The sequence below is a fragment of the Notolepis coatsorum genome (assembly GCF_963971535.1).
Source record: "Notolepis coatsorum genome assembly, chromosome: 4".
In the NCBI taxonomy this organism is placed as follows: domain Eukaryota; kingdom Metazoa; phylum Chordata; class Actinopteri; order Aulopiformes; family Paralepididae; genus Notolepis; species Notolepis coatsorum.
In genome coordinates this window covers 51,315,130-51,328,112 of record NC_140168.1, presented here as the reverse complement: position 1 = coordinate 51,328,112, position 12,983 = coordinate 51,315,130, and the positions used below count along the sequence as shown (strand labels likewise).

Below are 12,983 nucleotides of genomic sequence, written 5' to 3'. Positions count from 1 at the left end.
TATCTGAGCCCCCAGGAGGGTGGTCGAAGACTTTTTGCATGTCGTCGATATATGCGGAGTACGAATCGCAGAGGGAGGATTGACTGAAGTGAAGAGCGGTTGCCCATTCTAACGCAGGACCCTTGAGCAGACCTGACAGGTAAGCGATTTTAGATTTATCACTTTGGAAGGTTTGCGGCTGTTGTCCGAATACTAATGAACATTGAAAAATAAAGGCACGACATTTAGAGACGTCTCCGTCGTAACGTTCTGGTGCGGGGACATGGGGCTCTCTGTGCAGGGGCGCAACAGGTGGGGTTAGCTGGGCAGAGACGTATGCATCAAAACGGTCACATTGTCTGTCTCGCTCCGCAGAGGTGAGCGTGAGAGCGCCAAGTTGGGCAGTGGTTTCCTCCAGTGTGTGCTGGTTTACCAGAACGGCGTGTCCGTTGACGACAGTCTGGAATTCCCTCTGGAACTCTCTCCATTCTCCGGGCTCCTGTGATGCTGGGCTCGACATCTGGTCGCAGTGTTCTGTTAGGGCAGAGGTTGGCGGAGCCCAATAGCAGAACACAGGAGGAGAGAGAATGGAGCGTTTTAGGTTGGCTTTAATGTTTACCCCCAAGCAGACAGGTTTACAGGTACAGAATGTGCGACAGGTACATGAATGTGCAATAGACGAGAGCAGGTGCACTCCTTGTGCAGCACGGGGCATCCAGGTGGGTGGTGTCTCGGAGCGGTGGTCCTGGGCAGTGGGCACAGAGAGAACAAGATTAGGACAAGGTATTTCAACAAGGATAGAGTAGCAAGGCTAGGGTTCGTAGTCGTACCTATAGGAAGGTAGGTTAACACTGCAACGAGGGTAGAGCAGGATCCGTGGGCTGAAGTAGGAGTTCGCTGACGAGGGAATCCCTCACAGCCGCGTTAATTAGTGTCCCTCTGGCAGCGTGGGAATCCTGGGGTCGGATGCTGCCCATATAAGGGTGTGAGAGGATGAGGGGTGAGGAAGGCTTCCGCCGTGATGGTGTGGAAGGAGGATGGGTGAGGAAGGCTCTCGCCGTGACTATGACATTGTGGGATTTTTATAAACTTTGGACCTGTACTACATAAGACTTCAGGCTATGGAACCGTTATGTTTTCCAGCTCCTACCTCTCAGCTCGAACCCAATAATAGGAATCTGGCAACAAGTCAACACAAAAATAAGGAGCAAGTATTTTCTTTTCAGTGCGTTCAAACCTCTGTTTCTCTATTTCATTAACACCCAAAGTGAATCTTCTTTATTGTGTAAGAAACTTCAGTATGTTACCTTTCAAAAGAGACCAAACTCATGCATGTGCTATAAGTATAAAGTATAATGAATTGCAAATGACTTTGGGTATGCAATCATCAGACATTTTATGGGGTAATCTCAAGGGGTTAAAAGGCTATGGTGAAGAGGTATGTTTTTACCTTACTTTTGAAAATATTTAGTGAGCTTTTGGTTGTTCCTGGGAACCTTCAACAAAGTAGTAGATGATTGTAATTGACAAGAGAATTGGCAATGTTCCATTTAGGGCTTTGTAATATAAGGAGGAGGACCTTATAGTAGCTAACACCCTACTGATGTGGTCTCTCGTTTTGGTTCTAACCTAGCTGCAGAGTTTTTAATGAGTTGGAGTCTTCCTGTGTTTTCTTCCGGGAGGCCAGTAAAGAGTGCATTACAGTAGTCCAGTCGGCTTGTGATAAAGGCATGGATCAGTTTTGTAGAAGAAGGTCATCTGACCCACAGATAGTGTTGTAGTACTCTCTGGACTGAGTCTGGACAGATTTTTACAGCACTTTATTGATAAATGTGATCAAGCAGGGGTAAATGGCACATATTAACCATACGGTATATGCTGTCTAGATTGCTTGTAATTGAGATCAATCTGTTATGAATTTTCTACATAAAAATGTTATGGCTTTATTGTTTTAAAATCCCAATGATGTTGTGAACAATGGGTGAGTAACAAAAACACAAACACCACACAAGGTTGAAGCAACAACCACCACATGGACCAGGCTGTGAAACATTTATTAACTGTGAGGGTCAGGAGGACTTACTCCTGACTTACTCCTGTCGCTGATCATGTCTGGAATATGCCAGTGTCCTTTTTTCATTGGGTGCTCAAAGAAGCAGGAGCTTTGCTTTTAGAAAGAGTACAATAAAGAGCAATCAGGATTATGGATAAATAATAGACACTTCTACAAGTCTTCTCACCCTGCAGTCAAGAAGAGAGAAGGCTGCAATAAAGCTCATTAATGACATGTCTGAGTCAGAGTATCCCCTGAACGAGCTCCTCCACCTGAACAGAGGAGTCAGATCATCTCCTGAACAGAGGAGTCAGAGAATCTCCTGAATGACCTCCTCCTGAACAGAGTCAGATCATCCTGGATGACGTCCTCCTGGACAGAGGAGTCAGCTAATGGAACTCTTGCCTTAGCTATCAGACTTTAATAATCAGCTGTGAAAATCAATATAGCCTTAAATTATGGTTTATTTGTGTTTGTCTTTTCCTGTTTTTTATAGAAACCTTTAGATAAATAAATTTAAACATGGCATTGGGCCATGAGGAACGGGCTTTGTCACAAGTGCACGATCTATGCATGTCAATGGGTATGGAGCCAAGTTAGTTACAGTAATGAGCATATAATATCCATTAGGGGGCGCACTAGCCTTCCTCACAGAATATGATGCTGTACGTCAAGTTACTGTAACATGCAGCCCACAGCTCATGCTCACTGACAGTCTGTGACAGACTACCAACAGCTGTGTGTGTGTGTGTGTGTGTGTGTGCGTGTGTGTGTGTGTGTGTGTGTGTGTGCGTGCGTGTGTGCGTGTGTGCGCGCGTGTGTTTGTGTGTGTGTGTGTGTGTGTGCGTGCGTGAGTGTGTGTGTGTGTGTGTGTGTGTGTGTGAGTGTGTGTGTGCTTGTGTGTGTGTGTGTGTGTGTGTGTGTGTGTGTGTGTGTGTGTGTGTGTGTGTGTGTGTGTGTGTGTGTGTGTGTGCACACGCACACACAGGCTTGTGTGTCCAAATTCTATTTATATACAATCCCAAATTGCTATCGACTAAAAACAGCTCATAAACCAGAAGTCAACACTTCAACCGCATAAAATGTGGTAACAAAAGTAACAAAATCAAATCAAATGGGGCTTCATAAGCCCTCATCACAATGGAACAACATCCCCCGACTTTAACCCTCAAGGAAGACAAGGAAACACTCCCCCATGCTATGTAATCTAAATCTAAAATGCCAAACAGAGACGCTATCACTCTCTATCAATCATATCAATACAGTACAGTATTTTTTTTAAGTGAATAAGTAAACCTCCTTGTTGTGTCCCTTCCAAACCTCTTTGCCGCAGCATAGATAGTGTAATTGTTTATTTGTTTGGCATTCACAGGCTGAAGGCCTCTTCTATGCTGTGGCATGCTGGGGGGGCTACATCAACTCGAGGGACACCAACAAACTGAACAAGCTGGTGAGGAAGGCTAGCTCCGGGGTGGGAGTCGAGCTGGTCAGACTAGAGGTGGTGGCAGAGAGGGGGATGAGAAGGAAGCTGGCTGCTATCCTGGAGAATCCCTCCCACCCCCTCTACGACGAGCTAGTCAAGATGAGAAGCACGTTCAGTCACAGACTCATACCCGCCCCGACACTCAACTAACCGCATCGGCCAGTGCTTCATACCAGTGGCCATCAGGCTCCACAACAGTGGGCAGGACTGCTGCCAGACATCCAACTACTAGGAACCTAAAAGGACAATACTACCTTATGCATACCACACCTTATGTGTTCAAGTACAAGTTCAAGTTTCTTTATTATTTGTCATACAGAAATACAGAATACTTTGCATGAAATGTTTCTTTCTGTTTTGCTCCTGAGAGTGTGCTAGATAATAACAAGATAGTATAAATAAGTATAAAATAGAAAGTCAAGAAGTCAAGTAAAAACAAGTGTAAACAACAAAATTGTTCAGTATACCTCTATATACAGTATGTACATCTGGTACCGCCGTTGTCGCGTCCATGGGCTCCCCGGCAGGGTACCCGTGGGGACGGGGGTGTACAGAGAGGAGAGAACCATTTTGTGTCGGGCGTTCATGCCGGCCAGCGAGCCGGACGTCGGGATATGTTGTTAGCACAATAGCTACCAAGCTAAGCTATGTTAGCTTATAACGGTGTACACAATATGTACAACGACACAATGATTTACATTATTACAAATATGGTAACGTGGTTGTGGCTTTTACAAATAGTGGTTAGCTTTAGAGATGGATGGCTATGATCACGGAGCAATAGTGTTGTTAGGTGAAACAGATACATTTTCATTCGGCTAGTAGTAGCAAGGCTCTCAGTGCCTGCCACTAGCTGTGTGTGACTCTCAGAGCCCCCTGGTGAGCCCCCTGGTGCCCTGCACCTGTTGTGACGACATCATTTCGATTACACACGCACGTTATGAACCATTGATTAAAATATCCATGTGCGTGGTGATTGTGTTGGGCAGACAAAATGTTTGATAAAAATGCTAAAACTGGGTCAATTTCAATACTTTTTTTTTCCTTCTTCATGAAAGTCACCGTTGGCCTAGTCCACATTGTTTATTGAACAAAAATACAACATGAAGGTTGGCCTTTAAAGTGAGTGTGTGTGTGCTGTGGGTGTGTTGATGGCCTGTTATTGTTCATTGTTCAATCACTGTTCATTGAGCATCCTGATGGCCTGGGGATAGAAGCTCCTTCTGAGTCTCTCTGTGCTTGCCATGAGACTCCGGTATCGCTTGCCTGACCGCAGCAGTTCAAAGAGGCAGTTGTTTGGGTGGCTGGAGTCTTTGATTATTCTCTTAGCCTTGCCCATGCACCGCTTGTTGTAAATGTCTTGGAGAGTGGGAAGCCCACCTCCAATTGTGCGTTCGGCTGAACGGGCCACTCTCTGTAGTCTGCTACGGTCTTGTGCAGTGCTATTCCCAAACCAGGAGGTGGTATTGCCAGTCAGGATGCTCTCTATTGTGCATGAGTCCATGTCAAGTCCTCAGATATTCCGTGAATACTGTATACTTCATCAGATGATATATTTAGCCTTTAGCATTTAAGCATTTAGCATTTTTAGATTATATATTAGATTAGATTTAGATTACTGGATTATTCGATTATATATTGCATATATTTAGCTTTTTTTTCAGACTATATATTAGATTCGATTTAGATTATTGCATTAGATTATATATTGTAACTATTATTGTAGGGTAAATATAACTGAAAGGGCATACATACCCTCATCTTGCACCTTGTTGACCATTATGGCCAGAGTTAATTATGTTATGTTAAGCATATTGATTTGTTATATTGTTTACACTGCTTTTTACTAACTGTACTTCCCCTCCCCCCTCCCCCATGCTGCTATGATGCCTGAATTTCCCCAAGGGGATCAATAAAGGAATATCTTATCTTATCTTATCTTTTGTGGGAGATTGGACGTGACAAGGAAAACGGCAACAGATTGTTTTTTAGGCTTGTGGCTTTTAGTCCTATCCATTCACCATTAGGGACAGCTGCTCGTTCAATTCACCGCTTTTGCTGCCTCTTGTTGTTTCATTTGATATTTTGAGAGTTGTGATAATCTGTTTGAGCAGCAGTCACTAACTAAGTGAGATACTGGTTTTTTTTTCTCTTTAGAACTCACAATGAGAGCTGATGTGTTCATCTGCTCCAGATACAAAGAGCATACTCTCTCTGGTATTGGTTAGTGAGGCAATGCCCTGAACAGTTGTGTGACATTTGGATACTTCAAAAACAAATGTTGCTGACTGTCTCTTATCAGAACACACAGCTGGAGTGACGGTGCTCAACAGGAGACATGGCGATGGGATCATTCCATTAGCTGCCACAGGGCGTGTGTTACTGTGATGGTACAGGGTTGTCTGGGTGAGCAGCGTGTGTTACTGTGATGGTACAGGGTTGTCTGGGTGAGCGGCGTGTGTTACTGTGATGGTACAGGGTTGTCTGGGTGAGCAGCGTGTGTTACTGTGATGGTACAGGGTTGTCTGGGTGAGCGGCGTGTGTTACTGTGATGGTACAGGGTTGTCTGGGTGAGCAGCGTGTGTTACTGTGATGGTACAGGGTTGTCTGGGTGAGCGGCGTGTGTTACTGTGATGGTACAGGGTTGTCTGGGTGAGCAGCGTGTGTTACTGTGATGGTACAGGGTTGTCTGGGTGAGCAGCGTGTGTTACTGTGATGGTACAGGGTTGTCTGGGTGAGCAGCGTGTGTTACTGTGATGGTACAGGGTTGTCTGGGTGAGCGGCGTGTGTTACTGTGATGGTACAGGGTTGTCTGGGTGAGCAGCGTGTGTTACTGTGATGGTACAGGGTTGTCTGGGTGAGCAGCGTGTGTTACTGTGATGGTACAGGGTTGTCTGGGTGAGCAGCGTGTGTTACTGTGATGGTATAGGGCTGTCTGGGTGAAGGCATGTGTTACCGTGATGATACTTTCTAGAGCCACAATTGCAGCCGTTGACTTACAATGGTTCTCAACATAAGATCTAGTGTTATGTGCGGTTATATTCAGTCCTGGAATTTGGGCTTGGATATTACAATAGGGAACTTGCACATGTGCAATTACACAATTAATGCAGATAACCAAATATAATTACATGAAACTACATTATGTTTACAATAATGTAATACATATGGACACATTGCAAACAATAAAACCGTATTATGCACTGCTCATTGCAATGTGTTTTCCATGCAACATCATTCATTGTTTTATGACAAACAAAGCGACAAATACACACCATGTAAATATGAAATATCCAGCTAATCTTGTATAGATTGAATGGGCTTATGGTTTGTCTGTGTGCAGCTGTCTGCATGTGTGCCCTGGTCTGACTGAGCTTAGCACCCCCTATGCTCTGCTGCCCTGTTTACCTCCACATGTAACTCCTCTGTGAACTGTGGTGAAATGTGAGCCACATGGATCCCTCAGGAGCCTCAGGAGGGAAAGACGATCGGGTTGGATAGCTGGGGATGACTCGAATACCTTCCACCGTCACGTTAGGGGTTTGCTCTCCCCATTTTAGAGTCAATACTGTCAGAGAGAGAGAGGGCTGCAGGCAGCAAGTAAGTACAGAACCCGGTGAGAGTCACATAAGAGAGACAAGCTTCCTGAATCTTGGCAGTTGTCAGGTGGGGGAGATCATTCAAAGGAATCAGGAATCTTTCCATTACATAATCATGACTGAAGCTCAGACTCCCAAGGCCACCCAGAGGAATCCCTCCACCGACAAGCAGTCCAACGAACCCGGGGGCTGGGCCCCGTCTATCGTTATAGGACCTGCAGAGGAACCGAAAAAGCCAGGCGACGGCACCGAAACGCCATGGTCTGCGAAGAAGACTCATTCTGAGCCCGTTCGACCGACAGCTGTCTCTCAGAGGACACCACCACCAACTCCCCTGCAGGAATCGAACGATGCCTCTCAGGATGCGGCACCACCAGTGGAGTCTCGTATCAAGACCGAGCAGGTGATAAAGACGGTGTCCGGTGACGTGCAGGAGAAGGACTCTGGCATTGGGTTCCTGACGCAGCAAATCACAAAGGAGATTCTGCCCTCCGCTGACGTAGACGAGATGTTGCGCAAGCAAACCGCGCCCACGTGCCATGATAGGAAGTGCTCCGACACAGTGTTGTCACTGACCCACCGCCCAGAGTCGGTGGAGAAGGAGCAAAAGCTTGCGGTGGAGGGAGGGGGGCAAGGGGAGAGGCGCACCTGTAGCGTGGACACAGAGGACAGCAGGTACTCGGAGGTGGAGGAAAGGACCTTGGAGACTGAGGGAGGACAGAGAGATCGGACTGAGCCTGGTAGAGAAGCTGAGGACAAGGACTCTTCTGAAGGAAACTCTGAGGTGGCTGTGAAGATAAAAAGACCCTCTGTCTCAACGTGAGTGGTGTATGTGTTTTATTGTCCCCTTTGTAGCTAATCTTTCACAAATGGATTCACTGTCGACTAACACTGTTTTTTTTTGGAGAATGCCTTTTTGTTTCCAGGCCGTCCAGGTAGAAAATGTGTTTTGAAACAGCTCCTTTGTCGTTTATGTATCAAATAATATGCACACATTCTACTGCATAGTAGTCTTGTATCAAACATTCCATGAATGTAAAGCAGACATAATATTCTATATCATAACAGTAAGGCAGGTACAGTAGTAAGACATGATCTCAGGATATAACAGCCATTAGAGCCTCTTACTGTAATACTACAGTATGTGAATGCTGCCCCAATCCCCCTTCCCAGAATTATTTGTAATGTAGCCTGTGTTGCCTTTCCCTATAGCTTTCCTTATTGAAGCCTAAAGGCATAGTGATTCCTTAATGCGTTCATGAAACCACCTGTTCCTTTCAGGTACAAAAAGAAGTACAGCGCTGTGGGCGACCTGAAGAGCTGCTGGCAGACCTGGTCCTCCAAGCACACTGTGAACCAGAAACTGAACCCCTTCAGTGAGTCATTTGACAAAGATTACTCCACGTCCCTCCGTCTGCACAAGGGCGAGGAGGGCTACGGACGACCCAAGGAGGGCTCCAAGACGGCAGAGCGGGCCAGACGCGCCGAGCAGCACATTCACGGCGAGATCTCCGACTTGTGCTACGTGATCAGGATTATGGCCGATCCAGACCCGGACGGAAAGACGCGTGTCACGTTCGCAGCGCTGTTCGATAGATACGTGCGCATCTCCGACAAGGTGGTGGGGCTTCTGCTGAGAGCCCGGAAGCACGGAAAGGTGGCATTTGAAGGGGAGATGTTGTGGCAAGGCCAGGATGATGCGGTGATTATCACCCTCCTCGTGTAATGTCGTCACCTGGGTTAAAGTTGTGTATGGAATCCATTTTGAAATACTTTAATGTGATCAACTGTGCTTCTATTGCACAATGGAACCTATGGAATGAATAACCCTAAACTACTATCTGGCACTGGCATAAGGAAACAGGACAAAGTATGCTATTTGGATGGATTTCAGATACAATTTGACCTGGGTCTATTTAATGGAAGACACCTACAGTACATTCAGGTTTTCATCTATGTATTTCTGTTCCACAACACCTTGAAATCTGCCAGCATGTTGGACTGAAGCCTTGATGAAAAATAAATCTATGCAATCTCATGGGAGGGGTATTTATTTACATGTGCAGAGCCAGCAATCAGTTTACAAAACGTTTATTTAGTCAAAAATAAATTGTATACATATTAATGAACATTTGTATGTAAATATGCCAGATTATAGCAGTTTCTTTTGCAGGTTGATGTTAATAGAGCAGACAATTACAAATGTACAAAAACGTAACCATAACCACAAGAACAGACAACAGTACATGTACAAGTTACTAAATTACATAAACTTCACAACCATAAAAAATAGACAATAGATGAAACAGACAATGATGATTATGTGCGATATGGTGAGACAAACCGGGAAATAGGAAGACTACCTGTATAAGTTTAAGGTGCTTTAGGTACCAAGTGTTAATGAGCACATATTTAATATGCATACAATCCTTGAAATTATTATATTTAATTTCATCAGAAATCATTTTTAGGTGCTGTGAACGAAATGTTTGCAAACAAAATTGCAGGTCCTGCCTTTCTAAACAACAACAACAACAACAACAACAACAACAACAACAACAACAACAACAACAGTGAAACAGCAACTTTTAACTCAATCAGCGCCAGAGGGCGCTGTGTACTGTGTGGTAAGAAGGCCACCGCTTTAGTATAGGAATACATGGCGGTGTTTGCAGGGCTCAAACTATATTATATATCATAGCTATGGATATACTATACTATTTTATATACTATACCATATACTATTGCCCATTTGACATTGAGTATCTATCGTTCAATTTGTGAAAAGAAATAATTTTTTCATCCATACATTCCCGTTTTATACCGTGGTGAATATGAGTATAGTTTTAGGCTGCGGTTATGTTTGATGTAGTACACTGCCAAAGCAGTAGGTGGCAGTAGGTGGCGAACATGAAGGCAATTTTCAACCAATCAGAACTTGAATGTGCCAATACACTTCCTGCAAAGAAAATGTCAACAAGGCGGGCGCCGCCATCTTGCCTATTTACCCAATGCAGCACTTCTTTTTCAGCAAAGTGTAATAAAAGTGCAATAAACAAAACGGATACATTCAGTGTGTGTTCTGCCTCTCATTTTGTTGATGAAACAAAACTAACATCAACACAAGTGACCACCAAGAGCGGATAGTTTAGTCTCAAAAAAGATCGGTGACATTGTTAGCTACATGCTAACGTGAATGGAATATGCCATTATAACAGTATAGCATTGTGGCTAGAAGCTAACGTTAGCTCACGCTAGTTAGCCAGCACCAAACTGATGATATCGGGAGATATCAGTATATAGCTAGATAACATTAGAGACAACGCTGTGTGTATTAAACAAAGGTGAATAGATGACTGGGCCATTTTGTTTAATGCTTGTTAAGATTGAAAGAGGAGCTTTGAGCTAACAGGGTCTGATAGCTAACGCTAGCTCATGTTAGCCAGTGGCAGTGCTCATGCAATCGGTAATGCTAGCAGAATGAATGGATGTAAACTTTATTTAACATATTGCATAATGGGTACAATACAATACGGCTCAATACAAACAATTGTTAAGGGAATGCAGACTGTTGTAGCTTGGACTGGGGTCCTTATAACAATAACTTGACAACACATGGTAGCTGCAGCTATTCGGAACAGCTCTGTCCCAAACACACACACACCCACACACACACATACACTCTGTTGTCACCGGAAGGGGCACGCAGATGGTATCTACTGTGCATGGGCGTTTTCGCAACAACGGCTCCGTGCAGACTACACGACTGTTGTCGGCGAGTTTTGGCGCTACTCCAAAACGGAAAACACAATTTAGTGTTTTCAGTAGGGCCACAACGTATCCGCCAAAAAACGCATTTCTGTGTAAAAGGGACAGCAAATGTATTCAAAAACGTATAAAAACGAGCACAAAAACAGTCAGTATAACAAGCGCCTTAGAGTAATCCTGTCTAATCCCAGAAAACGACGCTATGCAGCAATACGTGCATTTCACTAAAAACGTGCCGTTTCTCGCCTGTATCAACAATCAATCTGGATCTCATATTTTCCCGTAACTCCAGCATCATTAACACCACGGTAACTCCCCTACATGTATCTGACCATTCCTTCATATCCTTCTCACTAACTCTCATGCTTAACCGAAAGGTCTTCACCCCAACTCAAACCGTCTCACTCAGACGTAACCTGGCCTCCCTATCCCCCTCCACCCTCTCCTCTGACATAATATCCGCTCTACCTTTGAGTGACACCTTCTCTGCTCTCCCCACAGAGATGGCAACCTCCACCCTCCTCTCAGCCCTTGCAACCTCCTTTGACAAGCTCTGTCCCCTCGTTGAGAAACCTGCCCGCCGTTCCCCACCCAGTCCATGGCTGACGGATGCAGTGAGAGAACAAAGACAGGTCCTGAGAGCGGCTGAGAGGAAGTATAGAAAATCACGCCTCACTGCTGACATCGACACATATCACAACCTCTTGTTAACATTCTCCAAAACCATTACTAATGCCAAAGCTTCTTTCTTTCACCATAGGATCGAGGCCTCTGCCAAGAATCTTCGCAAACTGCATGCTACCATGTCCTCCCTCCTCACCCCCCCCCCCCCCCACCCCCTCCTCCCTCATCTTTTTCTGCCGAAGACTTTGCGATCTTCTTTGAGGAAAAAGTGGAGAACATCCGCAGCTCCTTCTCCCAACCCCCACCCATTCCAAACGCTGAATCGAGAACCTCATCCTTCACTCTGTCATCTTTCTCTCCCATTACAGAAGCCGAGACCCTGACACTGGTAACGTCGAACCGTCCGACTACATGCCAGCTGGACCGGCTACCCTCCCCACTCCTCCAGACCATAGCACCGGACATCCTCCCATTCCTAACTGCAACCATCAACTCCTCACTCAACTCGGGGGTGGTCCCCACCTCCCTAAAACAAGCCAGAGTCACGCCCCTCATAAAAAAACCAACCCTGAACCCCACCGTCATAGCCAACTATCGTCCTGTCTCTCTTCTCTCCTTTCTTTCTAAAACACTTGAACGTGCTGTATCCAACCAACTTACTGCTTATCTCTTACAGAATGACCTCCTAGACCCCAATCAGTCTGGCTTCCGGACTGGCCACTCCACAGAAACGGCCCTCATTGCAGTCACAGAGGCACTTCACTTAGCAAAAGCGAAAGGCCTCTCCTCTGTCCTGATTCTCCTAGATCTATCTGCAGCCTTCGACACAGTCAACCATCAGATCCTCCTCGCGGCCCTCGCAGGAATGGGAGTGGCTGGATCTGCGCTGACATGGCTGACATCATACCTCAACGACCGCTCCTACCAAGTGTCATGGAGAGGGACTCTGTCGGCCACCCGCCCCCTCCGGACGGGTGTCCCCCAGGGCTCGGTCCTAGGACCCCTTCTCTTCTCCCTCTACACTAAATCACTGGGTAACATTATCACGTCTCATGGCTTCTCATATCATTGTTATGCCGATGATACTCAACTCTTCCTCTCCTTCCCTCCCTCAGATATCCACGTCTCTGAGCGGATCTCGGCCTGTCTGTCCGACATCTCCGCCTGGATGACGACCAACCACCTCAAACTGAACCTAAGCAAAACAGAATTGCTCCACCTGCCGGCCAAATCCTCCCCCCTGACCGACCTCTCCATCACAGTCGAGAATGCAGCTGTGACCGCGTCCCCGACCGCCAAGAACCTTGGTGTTGTCCTCGACGACCAGTTGAACTTCTCTGCTCACATCGCAGCGACAACCAGAACCTGCAGATTCCTCCTGAGCAACGTCAGAAGGATACGCCCCTTCCTGACAAAAGAAGCCACCCAACTCCTCATCCAATCAACAGTCATCTCCCGCCTCGACTACTGCAACGCA

At 45.8% G+C, this 12,983-nt stretch overlaps 1 protein-coding gene across 1 annotated transcript; it reads left to right on the top strand.

Moving 5' to 3' along the window:
- Nucleotides 1–7,229: 7,229 nt before the first annotated feature.
- Nucleotides 7,230–8,840, top strand: abrab (actin binding Rho activating protein b; the record flags this gene model as incomplete). Its single annotated transcript, XM_084311942.1, has 2 exons — nt 7,230–7,933; nt 8,396–8,840. The coding sequence occupies 2 exons, from the start codon at nt 7,230–7,232 to the stop codon at nt 8,838–8,840; spliced, it is 1,149 nt and encodes a 382-aa protein (XP_084168068.1).
- Between the last annotated feature and the right edge of the window lie 4,143 nt (nt 8,841–12,983).